The following is a 19349-nucleotide window of genomic DNA, read 5'->3' as shown; positions in this document are numbered from 1 at the left end:
GAAGCCTTGTCACATAGTTTTCGTGGGGTGGGAGGGGGGGGGGGGGGGGGGGTTGACGCTTGCTGTTGCCATTTATGGGCACGTCTACTACGGAAAAGCACGCGCACACACAGCACGCGTTCCCTCTCGCATGCGCTTTCACGTTCTCTCAGATTTTAAGGTTGTTTTTCTCTTTTTTTCTCTTTTTTTTTTATGAAACTCCTTTAATTCGTCGTCGAAGCTCTCTCTCTCTTATATTGATCACGGCCTATAATACTAGAGCCTTATCAGAAACCAAAAGACGCCGACGCCTCATCCTTCCATTCATGAGGGGAAAGCTCCACCCCCCGCTTGCGTCAGTTTGTTTATACACATCCCGCCCCTCGCTGCTCATAAAACCTCTCACACATCGAGCGGGTCATTTCATCAGGCGACTTGGACGACAGCTTTCTTGTCCCTTTCATCCGTGTTCCTTGACTATTATCAACAAGAGGACTGCAAAGGTAAACCCCCCTTTGTGTTTCAGCGATACAGCAAAACAGCTTCTTTATCTAAGTCGTGCTGTAACGACAGCTTTCCGGTCTTAACGTTCACACACCTGGTCGTAGAAGTGGAGTGATGCAATCTCCCCTCATGTCTTGTCAGCTGTATTGGCGTAATTTTTTTTTTTTTTTTTTTAAAGACAACATAACGTTCCTAATCTTTATTTGGTGCTTTATGTTTAAGGATAAAATAAGAATGTTTTACTCACGTTTTCGGTTTATTAGGTTTAGTTGACGTTTCGTAAAGGCGGCTTGAGTTGTAGTTTGAGCGGGGGAATAAGCTGATGTAGTCGACCGCATACAAGGGAAACAGTAGAAACGGGTAACTTAATGAGAGGAGGCAATTGTGGGAAAATGTTTAAACTCTTGTATATATATTTTTTTAAACACACGACTCGACCGTTTTCTGTGTTATCACCGCAGGTTTTCATTCATTGTTTTGGTCCTAGCCGGTAGCACAGCGAGAGCTACCAATGCTTGGGAATGCTGCTTTCAAAGACCCCCGAAAAGAGCCGAATTTCTAAAAATTTCCAATGAAATATCCTTCATCAAAACACACTATGTTGCAAAATTTATTTAGCGTCAACTGCAAGGACCGAAAAACCTACGGCACTGGGTTAACTCATATGAATGTGTGTTTGTGTTTTGTTTGTTTTGTTTTGGTTTTTTTTTTTTTTGTTTGTTTTTTTTTTCCCCCTAAAGCTACAACACTAAATTCTAATGCAACATTACGTTTAAATTCAGTCATCTACGGCTGCTAACGCTATGCATAATACAAGTACTGGGAAATAATGATGAACACCGGTTGATTACGTGAAGTATGTCATGCATAGTAGGGAATTTCGTGTTTCCTAAGAAATATGAAGGCAACATTAGCACCACGCCAGAGCCGATCGGAGCCACGTAGGTAGCTGGTGTTGTAGTCCCGGACCTAACAGATGGGCAGCTGAACATAGCCCAGTATGGTTGGCCGTGCTTGTAAGTAAGGACATATATGTATTATTATTATTTTTTTTTAACAGTCGATCAATTTAACTTTAACGCCAGCCTTAATTTCCAGCATCCACGACTCCCATCAAAGTGACTCATCCTTCCGGGTAATGTTCACTAGCATGCTGCGCGTTCAGGGTGTTACCCATGCTTCAGTTGCATCAGACGCTTGGAAGCCACTCCAAAATTGAACATTCAATAATATTATTGTGGTAGCGAATTTTAAAAAAAAAAAAAAAAAAAAAAAGGAAAATGAAAAGGTGGAGATACGGGGTGTATAATGTGACTCAAACCTGCCGGATGAAGTAGAGAGGTTGTCGGACTAACCAGGTAGCCAGATGCCACGTTAGTTACTTTCCTAAATCTTGACTGCAATAATTACAGCTCAGGCCGAAAAAAAAAAGGACAAAACCGTAAATGAGAGGCTAGATTTGCCAAGTTTTGTCTCTGTCTATCGCAGCCTGTAACCGCCGCAGCTATAAATTATTAACGTTTTTATTGTTGACAAGTTGGACAAGAGCAGCGCCTCGGACATTCAATTACATCGGATTATTGTTATTGATGTACTCTTGGGGGGGAATGCAGTACATATACTAGGTTGCCAAATTCGCAGGTACAAAAAAATTATAATTGTGCAGTCTTATATAAAAACCCTGCAATAAATTCTGTCTCAATGGTTGACGGTTATAATAACAGTTTTTCGAGAGGTGTTGATTCAACTTTATGGTCATTTTAATGCCGTTGAATTCTGTAGCTTTATACCTGGAGCTGCGATAACTAGTCGATTAATTGATTTAGTCGATAGTCTGAAACTATTTTGATGATATTAATAATCATTTTAGTCTAATTTAAGAAAAAATGGCAAACGTTTCCTGGCTCACGCTTCTCAAATGTAAAGATTTGATCCTTTTCTTTGTCATACATGATAATAGACTGAATATCTTTTATGCTGTGGACTGTCGACTGGACAAAACAAGATATACGAAGACAGTATCAAGGGCTGTTGAATATAATAATTACCCTTTTTTTCTATTTTCTAACATTTTATAGCCAAACAGTTACTTCAGAAAATAATTGACAGATTAATCGATATTGTAAATCATCGTTAGTTGCAGCCCTAGTTATACCAAAAGGTGTAGATAGGGCTGGTTGTGTTATACTGCATTAATTTGAGCTAGGTGAATTTAATAATCTGTCAACAGTAAAAAGAGTAAAAGCTTAATTGTAGATGTGAGGCCTGTCGTCCTGCAGCTGTCATACCCTCATGAGCATATCCAATTCTTGTGACTATTTCACCAGATATACAATTAACTAGGAATAGTGTCTGTTTTGTAACACAACTAATGTGGGCTATTTGTAATTGATATGTTTTGGGTACATTATTACATTGGCCATCACCAGCCAGGTGATTCTGCCATAACATTATATTTTATATGTAGGGGGTTGGTCTGTTATACTGCGATTGTAACGTCCTCTTGAACGTTCCCACCTCATGGTATTACTGAGAGGGATGGCTGACCATTTCTGGTTAGTCGCGGCTAACAGGTTATTCCGAGTGACGTGGTTGAAAAGTGAAGTTAACCAGAAATTTTCTGCGTGTCTGTCAGAGCAGGAAAGGCTGTGCAACGCACCCCTAAAATCACCATTCTACATCAGATATGGTCTTGGGACATTTTGGCATTGGCCGTGGTCAAGCCAAGATTGACACGATCGTGTCACACCAACATATAATATTTACTTAATGTTGAGATTTATTTTGCTTCCATTGTGAATAGATTTCTGGCAGAAGCGCCTGGTAATCTGGTTTCTAGTTAGTCAGAGCATAATTAAATACCTCAAGGAGAAAAATTACAAGGAGAACTGTTGTCAAGTTTTTCTGCGTACATGGCCTCGTATTTTCTGACTTATTATTTTGATACTTATTAGCGTTGTCTTGCTGCACATGTCCAGCTGGTTGGGTATCCCTGTCATATAATGTATACTTCTGTTCTTGCGCCTGTTAGTGTTTCAGTAGTTTTGGCATTGGTCATGGGAAAGTGAACAGATTCTTACTTTGTCACATTCCATTTCACAGCGAGAGCAGTTTCTTGGCAGGAGCGGTGGCATCCGGCCAGGTGACTTAAAGGGTCGTTCGGTTCGGTCTCAGTGGTCGGTCTGTCCACACGTACTGTGCACCCAAGTTCAACACACATACATCAACAAAAACGCACACCGCCTTTATGTGAAACTACAGTGTACCTTAAACATACAAACAGACAGTATATTTCTGACTCATAAAACATACTCCCTATAACTTCAAACACCTGGAAAACCACTGTGTTTGTGATGCCTGAAGAATGGTTCACTGACTCTGTACAGCCAGCCATGGTACGGTGTTGCCTCCAGGATTATGCAGGTCACATTTACACCTTTCATTAGCTGTTTAGCCCCGGACAGGATCCTGAACATGTTGTTCACTTTGTTCAGCTGCTGGCCCCCTCAAATGACAATACTGTTGTCTTATCAATAGTAATATTGTTAATATTAGGGACAGGCAGATACAGACTTTCAATGAATCTAAACTTCAAACAGTATTTCCACGCACCTTTTTGACAAGAACAAACAATAGATACAAAAATCCTTTTGGTTAGGGGCAAATTTTGCATATTTGTATTTACATATTGATTTAGGTACATGCACGTAAACACTCTGTAGAGGTAAATATTTGAATATATCTATACATGGGGAAAATATTTGAGGCGTTGCACAGCCAGGTGAGTTGTGGTCAGTCGTCATCAACCATTTTAAAGGAAGAGTTTCAGTTTTTACTCTTGAAACTAAAGTTTAATCTGCCTAGAATAAAAAGTAACAAAGTAACAGTTACAAAAGTTTTTGTAATTCACTTTAATGTGTTTTAGACTAATATCGGGACTGTAAATTGTAGAAATTTGGGATAATTCAGATTCATGTTCTTGTCTTAACTTGGGAGCAGATTTGTGGAGCTAAACGTAAGTGTCCATTTAGCGACGGATAATTAGATATTTGACAGTGTCACTGATGCTGCTGGTCTGCTCATAGAAGATGAGAGCTGCATTGTTGTTGTTGACAACAGTGGCAGTCAAAACAAAGCCATGTGTTGTTTATATGTACAGAACAAGGGGATGCAACAAGTTTATAATGAGGTTAGGAGGTTTGTTACTTCTCCAGATAATCCTCTTAGAGTTCGTGGCAGCAGTTGCAGCCACGCTAAGTCAAGCAACAGGACCATTATCCCTGAAGCCTGTTGTGACCGGAGCACTGTTGACCCACGTTGTTGGTCATAGTCCTCCAAGATAAAGCCCTTTAGTTAGTCCCATGTTTAAAACAATTTGAATATACTCTTGTTGTGTTGTTGGTGAAGGAAGTAAAGTAAGAGACGGCAAAAAAGAAATCAACTTTTCTCACTTGTTCACAATCACTACTTTCTTCCCACCGACAGTCATGTATTCATTTTAATAACGGGAACAGAAAACGGCAGCAGGTAGAACGCTAGTCTTTTCATGTGGGTGTTTTATGGGCAGCTACGTGGTGGAGTTTGCAGACAACACGTTTGTGAGCCGCACCTCTGTACAAAAAGAGCACCCTCGTGAAAACCACGAGGAGAAGATTAGTGAGTAGTTGACGTGATGGAGACATCTACTGACGTTAAGGTTGCTTTAGCATCACTTTAATGAGACCACCCTTAAGTGAAGTCATACAGCAATCAGGTCTGCATTTTTTGCAACCTTGAGGTGGGAACTGTGCCACAACTTAGACAGTAGACATGAAAGAGAATCTTATTTTGAATGGGGAAAAATCCCAAAGACATTTCCCAACAAATGAATGTTCCGCATCTTCAGTTAAGAATTAACTTGTCCCAGCATTAAGTCCTCTTGGTGTATTACAGCTTTACAGTTTGCATAGTTTCAGTGATACTTTTGTCCTACTTAGTGAATGAATGTGTGGTGTTGGGCGGACCCCTGAGGAGATCACAGCCAGCTGGGCACAGTAGTTTAGTAATAAATGTTTGTTGACACAACATTGACACTCTCAGATCTCAGTTCCTGGTGTGCAAGAGGAAAATGCTACTGGAATGTCACACCAAGTGGGGAGTGGGAGCATTTCCACCAAGTACCAGTTTCCCATCAGTCTTCAGAAGGCTGAATGTTTATTATTGCAGTTGTCAGGTGCTCTCTGTGTTTTTATTTCATTGTTTGACAGTGTTTGTCTTTTTCTCTCAACACTTAACTGTACTAGGCAGGATATTCTCTTTTGAAATAGTAAGACTAAAAATGCTTTGATAAATAGGTTATGTCCCTTTTATGGTATTAATAGAATATTGTTGTTGTACTGAAACATTGTGAGAGCTTGTATCCTGTGTGCTATGAAAAAGAACAGGCAAATATTGGACCATAACATAATTTACAGCTGAGAGACTTTTTTTTTTTTCTTTGTTTGTTTTTTTTAAGTTGTCTAACATACTCTGTGACCTGAAGTTTTGTATAAACGGAACTTGTGAACCTTTTTTGAGGGTGTGGTGCCAGGTGCTTCTTTGCATTTACATTCTATTTTACAAACAGGGAAGCTTCACAGATACAAGCTGGTTATTGACCAAAAGCAGTGTCTGACCACTTCCTCATGTGCATATCAAACTTATGCGCATGTTTTGGTCTTTTATCATCCTTATTGTTTTAATAGTCTTGGTTTTCCCGGCACTGTGCTGAAACTTGAATTGGTGTCACCTCCTAAGCAGGGATGAAATGTAATTCTTGTTACTCCTCTCCAATGTGTGAAAATCACGACAGAAAGCAAAAAACTGGTGATAACATCTTAATGCTGTGTTATGCTTCATTAAGTTCCTGATTTGGAAGAGACATTCTCATATTTTGCCTGAAGCAGTGGTTTAACTTGGGTTTTAACTAGACTCAAGGTTACAGAAAGACTGCACAACAAAAAATAGACTTTGTGGGGAAAAAAAAGCATACTCTTGCAGATGACACTCTTTGCCCCCTCATCTTTAGTTTCACACATTTAATGAGCGTGAAAGGGCGTTTTGCCCGACCTCCTGATCCTGGTGGACAGCCACACTCACACATCCACACTGTGCCACACAGTTGGCCTGATCTGTGTCGCTGGGTTAGCGTTTCACTTCTTCTCTTTGCTGCCTTATTGGTGAAGTGACCAATAGGCCTGAAATGTCCGTCTGCCTTCTCAGCACTCACAGCAAGGAGTTGGGTGTCATTGCATTAATAGCTTCCAGACGCAGTGCCATGCCTCTCTGCCCTCCAAAGCCTGACTTCAAGCCTTGTGTTGGGAAAAATTGCAAAGCTGACCCTCACCACTGAATTTCAAGAGGAACACAACTTCATGTCCACATAAATTCAGGGTACTGCTATGTAGAGTTTTTTTTTTTTTTTCCTCATAATGTTGTGAGGCATAACAATAGTTTGGTTTTTTTTTTCTCTATAAATTGCTCCAAATTGTTACAATAACCACTAGTATGTGTTTAATCTTCGAGAACTAAGTTAAATCTTTTGATTGCTAAGAACCTGATACAGGTATCAGCTTCTTAACAATCACGGTTTATATCCCCCCCTTGCAGGACAGTGGAGTAATATTATGATTAACACTTGTAAGTTAAACATTGTCATGGTCCATTTAGCCAAATTGTTCATGGTTAGTCATGAAAGTAGTAGTGTAGTAGTAGTGGTGGTGGTGGTAGTCATAAAACTAGTGTAGCATTCGCAGAGAAGATTTGGTTGCCTTGGCCTTGACACTACAAAGCATGGCTTTGCCTGCAGTTACATGTGGCAACAGGTGTGTTACCTCCAATAATGAATTGCAACATTTAATCTGGCATTGCTCGCACATGGGCATTGATTATCATCCCTTTTTCATTTCAGTTCAAACAATAAATAATCAAATTCACAACAACAAAAAAAACCGTGCAAACATCTAAGCTAATGCATGACGCACTGAGCCATTTTAGCCAAGGCAAATGTTTGCTCTTTACTGACATTCACACGCAATCGTTCAAACACACACTTACTGTGCAAAGCTTTAGTCTCAGCGTTGCACAGTAGCTCTGCACGGACAACTGAAAGTCCAAAAGTTACCAAGTCAACTTTGGTTGAAAATGTCACTAAATGAATTTGAATCCTCCCTTCACAAAAGCATATCCATGACAAACAGCGTGATGAGTCTTGGCTCCTGCTTTCAGCAGGAGAAATGATTTACTGTGGAATGGCATCATTTTATAAAACTAGGTGGCACAGTAAGGAAGTGTATATAATCTACTGTATTTTCATGCAATAATCTCAGCAGGAGCAGCTGCAAAAGGGAGGACCTGGTTTACTATTTAATCAAGGTGGAGTAAAAACCACTGGCCAAACCTGTTTAAGCACCAGGATTTCTCTCAGCACTCCCCACAGTTTGGAGTTAAAAGAAAAAAGAAATCTTATGTAACAACGTTTGCAGATCAAAATGTCCATATTACCTCCAAAATCCAAATTTAGCAGCATTAAATGGCCCTGAGTAATGTAGTTTAATATTGCAGTGCCCATTGCTTAAAATAATTTTGGTGTTGCCCTGGCTGGCCCTCATTTTATGCCCAACATTTTTCTATGGGGCGTGCTTGTGATGTGTTAGCTTGTACAAATTTCCTGCATGGCCAGCCCATACCAAGAAGTTCATTAACATGTGGCCTTGCCCATTAATTGAATGCAACTTTAAGGGAAGTAACATGAGTGTGTGTGTAATGTAGTGAGTTTTGTCAGGCCTGTCCGTGTTGATCTACCCCGGAATCTAACCGCCTCCAAAGACAAATACAAAAACATTGTATCTGTCAGGTCAGTTTTGCTTTGCTGAGTGTCCTTGGCCTATTATGAACTGTTCTTGTGTGTTGTTGTGCACGTGTTTTGGAGAAACTGATGTAATCATAATCATTCTTCCTTTCCTGAACTTGTCAAGCTCCTTGCTACTGACGTAAAACACGTTGCCGTTGTCCTTGAGGATGGTTTTGTCTGTGTGTTATTCTCTAAACCTGCCCTTTTGTATCATTGATAATGAATGGATCAATAATCCATGTAACTATGTACTGTATTTCAATTAAGCAACAGTAAATGTTATCACACCAGCTTAATGTTCTTGGAATAGACGAAATGCACCTTTTCATACAGCATTGTAACATGAAACATTGTGATATAAATTAATTTAAGGTATTTTTAATTCCACTTCATGGATACATAGCTGGTTATTTGGCACTTTTTGTGTAGTTTTTATTTTTTAAATGGGGTAAGGTTCATTTTTTTTGGATAAAGTATTTTATCTATGTATCAACCTCCTCCCAGTGCAGCTGGCTCACCTTATCGAGCTGCTGGTTCACGCTGTCCTCCTCTCCCTTGTTGATATTAGTTTGCAGAATTCAACCATATTGTCTCTTCACATCCTCTAGCTTTCCCAGGCTTCTCTCTGTCAGCCGCTATCTGCTGAAAAAACATAACAAGTAGTAAGGGAATGGTGAGGAATTAGGCTAGGTGTTCTTTTGTTTTTATAGGGGTGTGTACCATGGCAGGTTTATTTGTCAAGGTGAAATTAAGATTAGAGTCAAGCCTAGTAGGATAGCGTTAGGTTTTCTTTTGTCTTCATGAGGTCTCTCTGTGCCCCACTGCGTCTCATGATGTTACTAAGCTGTAAAAGGTTGAGGTATGAATTCCTGGAAGTTGCGTAACTGGTATTTATACAGGTTCTCATGTAGTGAATCACTTTTTTTTCTTTTTCTTTTTTTCTTTTTTTTTAAAATTGTCTCTCCAAACCTGCCAACTGATTGTTTCTCTCCTTTTTACTAAAGAGGGGAAGAATATTCCACTGAAGTTTCCGACATCTCTGGTGCTACATGTGTTCACTTGAAATGTATCTAAAACCCGCTGTGACAAACTCAACTTCTTATGGTACAAAGTTGTCAAGTTTATTTGTACAGCCCAAGCCGCAGAGGACAAGTCCTAGAGTTGACCATTTCTGTGAGCATGTAATTGTTTGGGTTTTTTTTTTTTTTCTGTTTGTTTGTTTGTTTTAAAACCCTGCCACAGTTTCTGTTGTTTGAACACCTTTCCTGGAAAATGTTCACTGTTGGAAAGAAAGGATGGAATAATCCCACTGCACAGTGCCAAACACAGCTCTGAGAAATATAAGCTTTGGCAATCACTGAATAGTTCCCTGTTTTGAGCCCCTGTTTTCTTTTTGTGTTTCTACACAGGTTCTAATCTGCTGCTACAAAATACTGTGACCACAGTCCTGCCACTTGCTGTTCTGTCTCCTTGAGTAAACCTAAGTGGACACACCAAAAGGACCAATTATAAACAAGTACTCGGTTTAAATACCCCATCTGCTCAAAGTACCTCTACTCTCAGTCCACTCTCAGTCCACAAGTGTTGTGTTTAAGCTGTGTCACTCACACCCACCTACACAAAAAGGATTTGAAACACACAGGTTGCTTCAGCCCCCACGCACAGTCGCAGCGAATATGGCCAGCAAGCTGTCCAGCTTTGGCAAAATCCTGCTGCGTCGCCGGGCATTAGACTGCTCTGGTGAAGAGACCCGATTTGCTCGCTGCCTGTCCACCCTGGACCTAATTGCCTTGGGAGTGGGCTCCACGCTTGGTGCCGGTGTCTATGTCCTCGCTGGCGAGGTCGCCCGAGAGAAGGCAGGACCTGCAATTGTCCTGTGCTTCCTCATCGCTGCTCTGTCCTCCATGTTGGCCGGCCTGTGCTACGCTGAATTTGGTGCCCGCGTCCCCAAGACAGGTTCTGCATACCTTTACAGCTATGTGACAGTTGGAGAAATCTGGGCCTTCATCACAGGGTGGAACCTCATCCTCTCCTACGTAATAGGTGAGCTTCCTAAAGTTTGAGTGAAGTTGTTGCAGTGATTTTATGTTGTTTGATTTTTAATGTAGCAACAACACTGATCAGTTTAATGCAGTTTTAACTGCTAAAATCCCCAGTAAGATTAAAGAGAACAATGGAAAGGAGGATTCACTTCTGGTCACAGCATTGTTTGTTCATCTGCTTCTGTCCTCTCTTAAAGGTACGGCCAGTGTGGCCAGGGCGTGGAGCTCAACCTTTGACAACCTGGTAGAAAGAAAGATCTCCGACTTCTTTCAAGCCTCCATGGCAATGAAGGTGCCCGGGGGGGTGCTGGCAGGGTACCCCGACCTGTTCGCCCTCATCCTGGTCCTCCTGCTCACTGGTGAGTTAGCCCTTTTTCTTCCTGAGCCATTACTCTCAGCGGTTCCCAACCTGGGGTCAGGATCTTCTCTGGGGGTTACAGGATAAATACGCGAGAACATGATTAATGCGAAGTGGAGAGAGAAAATTCTAAAATTGCATTTCTTATTCAGTAATCAAGTTAAACTGGGACATCAGTTTAACTGTTGTCGTCCATGCAAAGGTAGCCATTGTTAGCACTGCATTTAAAAGCATTGCATAACAGCCCGAACAGTTGTCACACTAATATTGCAGCTAGTGTGGCATGCCAGTAGCAGTGTTTTTTTAATTGGTGGATTGCGGTTGCTGACTGATTTGTAAGTTGGAAGTGATGAAGTACGAAAACATCCACCCAAATAGCAGGACATGTTGTTATTGGTGCTGAAATATGAATTCTCTTTTTCTCTGTTACATCACCCTCCCTTCCCACTCTCTCCTTTCTTCCTGTACTTTCTGCCCTCAGGACTTCTGGCCTTTGGCGTGAGCGAGTCGGCGCTGGTGAATAAGATCTTCACAGGCATCAACCTGGTTGTTCTGGGCTTCGTTATCATCTCTGGCTTTGTGAAGGGGGACGCAGCCAACTGGAACCTGACGGAGACAGACTACATTGGCTACAGAAACCGCACCAACAGCAGCAAGCCGTTTCAGTCAGTATTTAAACCCGAGTTTTACTGTTTCTTCTGTGTTTGATTATTGTTCTTGGCTGTTAAACAAACAGCATGTCTATTCTTCTGCCACCCAGGGTTGAGGAGGAATTTGGCGTGGGCGGTTTTGCTCCCTTTGGCCTCACTGGAGTCCTGTCTGGTGCCGCCACCTGCTTCTATGCGTTTGTGGGCTTTGACTGTATCGCCACAACAAGTGAGTAATTTTTAGTATTCCCATGGAAAAACATTGTAGAGAAAGGGTTCACAAAAGTGGCTATAGAAACAGTTAACAGACATTAAAAGTCTTACATAAGTGTTTCAAGTTGCTTCCCATTCTTTGTTACACAAGATCATGGCCCTTTTTAGACAATAATAAATCAAACACAATGTAGAAAATCAGGATCCTGGGTGTGTTTTGTGGTTTGTTTATTAACTGTCTGTTAATGGTTCTCTTGTTTCACACCTGTTGCATCGTGAGAATGCTTCTGCAAAGCCTTTTCTTTTTTGCATTATTTGCAATTTTGACATGAGAATTTGCTGTTGTTGACTGCGTACCCTCATGTTCACATGGGAGCAAATGTTTGGATAGTAAACACAAGGGTAAACTTTTTTTTTTTTTTTTTTTCCATTCAGTGTTACGTACGTACATCTGAGATATTGGCACATTATATTAGTGCTGGGCCAACGCAGTACCTGTTGTCCATATTGAAATGCCATGTTATTTAACTTTGAGTGAAATGAGAGAGGAGAGAGATGTCACCATCTTTCAAGACCCTCAAGTCTTTTTCACGTGCTCTGCAGTCGGCAACGCATGTATGTGATGCATAAAATGTCACCTGTTGCAAACATGGTTGGCTGTCTATTCCCCTTTCTCATTTGGACCCTTAATATCAACAATCGTCTTTTTGTTTTGTCCTCAGGCGAGGAAGCAAAGAACCCCATGCGGTCCATACCTATTGGCATCGTGGCCTCGCTGCTGATCTGTTTTTTCGCCTACTTTGGTGTGTCTGCCGCCCTGACCCTGATGATGCCATACTACGAGCTGAACACCCAGAGCCCTCTGCCCGAGGCCTTCAGCTACGTCGGCTGGGCTCCCGCCAGGTACATCGTGGCTGTGGGCTCTCTCTGTGCTCTGTCCACCAGGTAAGGAAGGATATTGTTTTCGTGTTCCTTTTACATGACACTGTAAATCTCTTTTAACACTAACAATTCATATCTTTTGCTAACTGTTGATCTTCTCTCAGTCTCCTAGGCTCTATGTTTCCCATGCCGCGAGTCATCTACGCCATGGCAGAGGACGGGCTGCTGTTCCGTGTTCTGTCCAGGATGAACGCTCGCACAAAGACCCCTCTCCTGGCCACCATCGCTTCTGGCATTGTTGCAGGTAAGCTCGCTATTCCTACTGGTGTATTTTACTTGATTTTTCTTCTCTGTGTGGGTGTGTTTATCCTTATCGGAGTCTCTTTCTTGTCATGTTTGCTTATTGCTTCAGACCTACGGGCTGTTTTTTGCTGTGTCTACCCCATGCTGTCAAGTCTGTTGAGAGTGGTTGTTTGTAGTTTGCCAGGGTCACAGCTGTCTCCTGCCTCAGCTCTGTCTAGAAGCCTGTCTAATGGCCTGTCTGTTCGGGATCAATAAAGCTTTACCGTACAGAAAAGTCTGCAAAAAAGGATATACTGCATTTTATTTTATTTTTTTGGGGGTCCCTGCTTGCATTGTGGGCAGTCTAAACAATTAAGTCTTTCTGACTTAGAGATGGGTTACAAGTATACATTTTCTAAGAAATCTCATTTTACTTCTCCCTATAGCCCTCATGGCCTTCCTGTTCGACCTGGCAGCTCTGGTTGACCTCATGTCTATTGGAACTCTGTTAGCGTACTCTTTAGTGGCCATCTGCGTCCTCATCCTCAGGTAAGCACCTTCAGTCTCCGCTGGTACATTCTCAGAGCCTTCTGAAGTTGTAATCATGTTAATTACTCCCTAGCAGCTGCTGTACCAACGCCGTTGCCAAGTACTAGCTTAAAAGCATAGTTATATCATAATCTGCGTACAGTTAAAATAAAAGGGTCACAGAAGCTTCACGCACTGGCTCTCAAATGGTTCATTCTCATTAGCATTGGACTAAACTGTTTTGCACAAGAATGTTAATACATTTTATGAAAGCTCTTATTTGTATGTAGCCAATGTTTCTAGCTATAGGGTTTTTTTTTTCTCATCCAGTTAAGCCACTGTAAATAATCCTCCTTTATTCTTTACATTTTTTTTTTTTGGTAACTCACTGACACACTTCCCTGTCTCCACAGGTACCAGCCAGGCAGCCTGTCCTCATCCAGCCAGACGGAGAAGCTGGTGGAGCTGGTGGAAGGCGAGAAGGTGGCTGTGAGTGGGGGGGACAGCGGCGACGAATATGGCGCGGAGATGGAGGATAGGCCGCTCCGAGAGGCCTTCACTGCCAAGCTGCTCTTCTGCCCAAGCGGAAAGACCCCAACACAGACCTCTGGGAACATTGTCTACGCTACCACTGCTATTATTTGTAAGTACATCATGGAGGAGGTTAAAGCCAGAGCTTCTGGTTAACTCCTATAAGCTGATGAAAGTCTTTTTTTTTTTTTATATGTATAGTAATTTGCATCTCACTGCAACCAGTGTAACTGACTTTTTCTCCGCCCCTCTGTGCAGCTGTTCTTATCACCATACTGTGCGTTGTCCTGGCCAACTACCTGCCAGAGCTGCTGACCGGTCATGCAGGCGTCGTGGTGCCCTGTGTCATTTTGACTCTGCTCTGTGGCGTCTGCGTCGTCATCATCTTCAGGCAGCCTGAGAGCAAAGAGGCTCTCACCTTCAAGGTAACTACCAAACCCTGAGAAGGCACCCTTTGAGTTAGAGAGAGAGAGAGAAAGAGAGGACAGTTCTGTTTTGTCTTTGTCCCTCAAGTACTTTGTTTTGGGAAAACTACACTGTTACATCGGCAACTCTGAGACTGTCTTGACAGCTGAGAGGCGAAGAGATCCACTGATTTGCGATGGCATTTTGGCACACCTGCTTTTCTCTCTCTCTGCTACCCAGAGCAGAACCAGGTCCGTTTTGAAATATGGTTAGGCTGACTTTGTCTCTGTCCCCTCCAGGTCCCTCTTCTTCCCTGGTTGCCCCTCTTCAGTGTTTTCGTCAACATCTACCTCATGATGCAGCTGGACCAGGGTACATGGTGCCGCTTCACCGTTTGGATGATAATTGGTACGTTTTGAACATCACCACTTCTGTTTTCATTTCTAGTGTTACATATTAGTGCTAATGTTACTGTTTCCTAACTTCCTGTTGCCTCTCCCTTCCCCTCCAGGTTTCGCCATCTACTTCTTTTATGGCATTAAGAACAGCACTGAAGCTGCCAACAGGTCGTCCCCCCGCAAATATGAGCCCGCGCTGCAGACCAAGAGCCCAATTTACAAAGGCGCTCCCGATGACAGTGACGTGGAAGCAGGCAGCAGCCCCTGATACAGACTGATGTAGACCTGGGAAATGTTGCAGAGCCTCTACACTCATTTTGGCAGTCTGGTTGAACTGGCAGCCAAATGCTGCAGTGTAGTCAGCCTGGAACACAGCCCTGGGTTTAAAGGGAGGAGAGGCAAGAGAAACGCCACACACATCTTACCTCTGACTTGGAGGCTGATTAACTTGATGGCTAGACACTGTGACAGACCCACTTTTCTGGCCCATGTGTCTGTTTCAATCTGTCTGTCTGTCTGTTTGTACTTAGCCTTAGCCCTCTGGAGATATTTACCTGCCTATAACATATGCTTTGAATGGACCGAACTAACAGAGTACTGTGGTACTCCCCCATGAAATCCTGTTTTTCGTTCGCTGAAGCTGTTAACTTGACAAATGTTACACTTTAGCAATTTTTATTCTTTGCTTCCTCTTTGTTGTTTATCGTGCCGTGGCTGCGCAAGGAGCCACCTGGCCACTAGGGAGTACTACTGTCTATATATCTAAAAATTATGACTTAAACCAGCGAGTTTATGATCACCAAGACACTTGGCTCAGTGAGATAGACTTCAAGCTGTTTTTAAAAACCGTGATTTTCATACCACCACAAAGTGGCAGAGATGAAAATCAGTTGCTTCTCATGACCAGCTTTCAGTAGAGTTGACATGTCTAGTTCATTGGTCCTTGATTATTGCACCAGCCTATTTGTTTGTGTGTAAACCAGGTAGCACTGAAGCTGTGTGGTTAACGGTGTCAGTCGGGGCCTCAGTGCAGTTAGGTCAGTAGCACATGGTCGATGTTTATGTAGTCTGCGCTGCGCTGTTCAGTTTTCTGAGGCTTAAGTACATGCTTTACAGATTTGATGAGTTTTACACACACTATCGCCCTTGTGCCCCCTGCTCCCAGAGACAAGCCATAAAATATATGTTACAGTATAATTTTTAAATGGTATGAAACGATATTTAATTATCCATGTTGTGTTTTTTGTCTCAAACGTAGGCCCAGTTGAAATGGTATCGTGGGCTTTGTTTCAAGGATTTTGATGAGGCTTTTAACAGTCAAAAGGGCAACGGACTACTTTTTGAGCCTTTTTAAGGACCTTGAAATCCAGAAATTTATGTGAAAACAGCGAAGGAAAATCTCCTCTCTACTATCCTTTCTGGTATTTACTGTAGTTTAACCACATCTGTCTGTTATTCCAAAACAACATTGTTGGACATTGGAAGATTTGTATGAAATTTGATTTGTATTGGTCTGTTTCAACTTCTTTTAATATAGCTGTACCCAGATATTTCTGCAGATCTCAGGACAGATTTGCATTTAGAAAGTTCATTAATCGCCTCAAGTTATCTTCTGATGTGACAAGGAACAGGGTGTTTTTTTTTAAAATTTGGTAAATACACAGTGAATAGTTTCTAATTGACATCTGTCCATCCCTGCAAGATCCACTTGAGTGTCTGGGAGCTCGGGGTCCGTTTCTGAACAAGGGTCTGTCTTTAATCACCACTAAAATATATTCACCGTTTGTTTTATTTTTACTTCCTTGTGAAAAGACTAAATGGTTTGTTTTTGTTTTTTTGTTTTTGTTTTGTTTGTTTTTTTTCACAATGGTTCTTGTTTAGTTTCAATTGAAACTTGGTCTTGGCAGCTTTGTCTGAGATCCCATCTGTTTTATTTTTACTACTGTATTTACTTTTCTGATAGTACTGTTAATATTTAAATGTTTATAGTGTTGTCTGTTTGGGATAGCGTTCTTGTTTTTGTTTTTGCCTTTTCATGTCAGTCTCAATATGCTTTTTAGATGTTAATGTATTTTCATCATTAAATGTACAGGTTTAAAAAATTTTTTTTTTTTTTTTTTTTGGTCTCTTGTTGCTTCCAAAACATTTGTTGCAAATGTCTTGGTTCACCAAATGAGTTAACTGAATATTTTCTTTCCTTCCTGACCAAATGAACGTGTTTTCAGAAACTGAGTTTTCCAAAACAAATAATGACCACTTAAAGTTGGTCTCTAAATTGTGTAATTTTAAATGTTTTTACCCCAATCCTCTTGAGTCAATATGTTAACTTATTAATAGCTTTTTTTTTTTTTCTTTTTTTTTGTTGGCGCTGTTGTTGTTCTAGTAAAGTGCTATACTGTAGAGTGTACAGTATTTGTTTAAAATTATATCTTTATTTGTATAATGCTGTAAATTATACAAACTTACTTTCTTTAAAATATGTCCCTTAAGTATAATTTGGTAAGAGGTGGTCTTTTGAAGGCATTTCATTCGACACTCGATGCTGCTGAAATCCAAATTATACAAATCCTTGTCCCCTTTTCAGTTGAAATGGTCGCGGTGGAGGCAAAATTGAAGCATTTCCGCAGATTTAAAAAAAAAAAAAGTCCCTAAACATCTTTATTGTTTGCTCCCCCTTTAGACATGTCAGAACTTGACATATCTCCCAAAAAGTTTGTGGAGAATTGGGGTAAGGGAAGATTAGGATTCAGCCATTGTTTCTGATGTGAATCTATAATCTGGTGCCTAAACGACCATCTTTCTGCCTGAGGAAGGCACCGGGGCTGGTAAAACAAAGGAGTCGGACTGTGTCTCAGACTATTCAAGCTACTTCATCGGCTACTCTCGCAGGCATGGAACAAACCCATAATGTGAGACTCGAGATTCCTGCTGCAGATTTAAGCGTAAAACTCTTACGTTTTCTTGAATGCTGTCATTGAAGGACCCCGGGAAGGGTTAATTTACCGTTAAAATGTTCTATGGCTGTGACTCATGTCACACAAGAGCTATTCAAAGACAGCCCTTGTGCCTTTCGAAAATCTTTACGATCATCTCCCCTTTCCACGCTGTCTCATTAACAGCAGTGATCTATTTTTGTCTTTGTTTTATATCCTGTACATATGGCTGTCATGTATAAAATGAGCTGTATTTTCAATGGGTTTTTTTTTTTTTTTTTTAAAAATAAAACACAATTCATGCTTATGGCAGATTGGCCTCTTGTGTTTTACCCACCTCTTCAGTTTCTTTTGAAAGAAGGATGGGAGCCATTTCTTTTCAATATGAGCTGAATACCAGAGGCTATTGTTGAAGCCACCTTTACCGATTTGACAATGAGTCACCGGTGACTCACTGCATTATGTGGAACAATGTCATCTGTGTAAGATGCAACATGACTCTGCCCTCGGGCTGTTTGACTAACTTTGCAACTTCGAACATCAATCCTGATCCTGCATCCACAGGCCTATAAACTAATTCAATCCTTACATTCTTTCCTATTCAGCGTTCATCCGCATCCCATCTCTATTTATGTTTTTAATATTAGTGGTTTTAGATTTCAACTTGTTTTTTGGTAGGAAAAGGCCATAATTATAATGCCTATAAACATAAAACGATTTGTCAGTTTTATCTCAATCGCTTAAGTCCACTTACCTATTGTATTTATCTCAGATTAAGAGCAATCAACATTATTTAATACTGAGCAGCGCAGCACTTCATAAGGCAGTAAAAGGCCTCCACTTACTCAAAACATTTAGACTATCCATCAAGACTAAATAGCTTACACCATTTATACCACATTTACCAAAATGACATGTCCCTTTTATCATTATTTAAGTCAAGGCTGTCAAATGTCAAAAGAGCTGTGTCAGCATGACAGAAGAAATTAAAATTGTGCTTCTTTGTGGCTTTTCTCATTGAGAGTTAGATACAATAGCTGAATAATAAACTCAATTATTTGTTACAGCCAACTGTATAGACTGATGTCATGCAGCGTCCACTTTCAACAGTCTGTTCACAGGTTTCTCACTGTCAGTGGTCACCATCCCTGCCCCTGTTCACAGTAAGAACCTTGCATGTAGGAGTAATGTAAGACATAAAGTAGAAAAACAATAGTACAGTAAAAACCAAATGTCTCAATCCAACAAATACATGTAAATCAGGAACAATTTAACAATGAAAATAGAAAAGGTGAAACTCTCCACTGCATCTGCCGTGATGTCCTCACAGCTAGATGCCGTCCCTGCCCCCCCCCAGCCTCGGACAAAAACGCCCACACAGTCTATGCATGAGAGGCCTTTTGCGGTGCCCACGTACGGAAAGCCCATGAGTTAGATAAATGACAGCTGAGGAGTGGCGCCTGTGAACTAAATTTGGCCATGTGTGATAAGTTTCACTGAGAACTGATGATGAAGAGTCACCTGACCGGCACCTCGTGGCCATCTGGCTCTCTTGCCGAAAATATGAAACCTCTGCACGTCACAGGTGGCGACGGTATTTGGCTTGTGAGGATTTAAACAAAGAGCATGTTGATAAATGTGCTTGAGAGTAATATAAAAGCTTTGGAAAAGCAGTGCCATTCACTCCCGTGTCCAAGGCAAAACGAACTGTAGATTTTAGAATTGCACACAGCATATTGAGAATTGTGATTGCTGACAAAGACTGTAAATTCTTACG

General features: G+C 41.2%; 1 protein-coding gene across 1 annotated transcript; it reads left to right on the top strand.

Moving 5' to 3' along the window:
• The first annotated feature begins 378 nt into the window (after positions 1-378).
• On the top strand, positions 379-17830 carry slc7a3a (solute carrier family 7 member 3a). The gene is made up of 12 exons (XM_040150903.1): positions 379-482; positions 9763-10396; positions 10593-10754; positions 11235-11418; positions 11514-11629; positions 12336-12558; positions 12660-12799; positions 13224-13326; positions 13719-13948; positions 14095-14261; positions 14541-14649; positions 14753-17830. Exons 2-12 carry the CDS (start codon positions 10030-10032, stop codon positions 14905-14907), a joined length of 1956 nt encoding a protein of 651 aa, XP_040006837.1. The 5' UTR covers positions 379-482; positions 9763-10029; the 3' UTR covers positions 14908-17830.
• Positions 17831-19349: the final 1519 nt, after the last annotated feature.

The sequence above is a fragment of the Xiphias gladius genome, chromosome 17 (genome assembly GCF_016859285.1).
Source record: "Xiphias gladius isolate SHS-SW01 ecotype Sanya breed wild chromosome 17, ASM1685928v1, whole genome shotgun sequence".
NCBI classification, from domain to species: domain Eukaryota; kingdom Metazoa; phylum Chordata; class Actinopteri; order Istiophoriformes; family Xiphiidae; genus Xiphias; species Xiphias gladius.
Note: the sequence above shows the minus strand (reverse complement) of the source record. Positions and strands in the feature narration are given on the sequence as shown.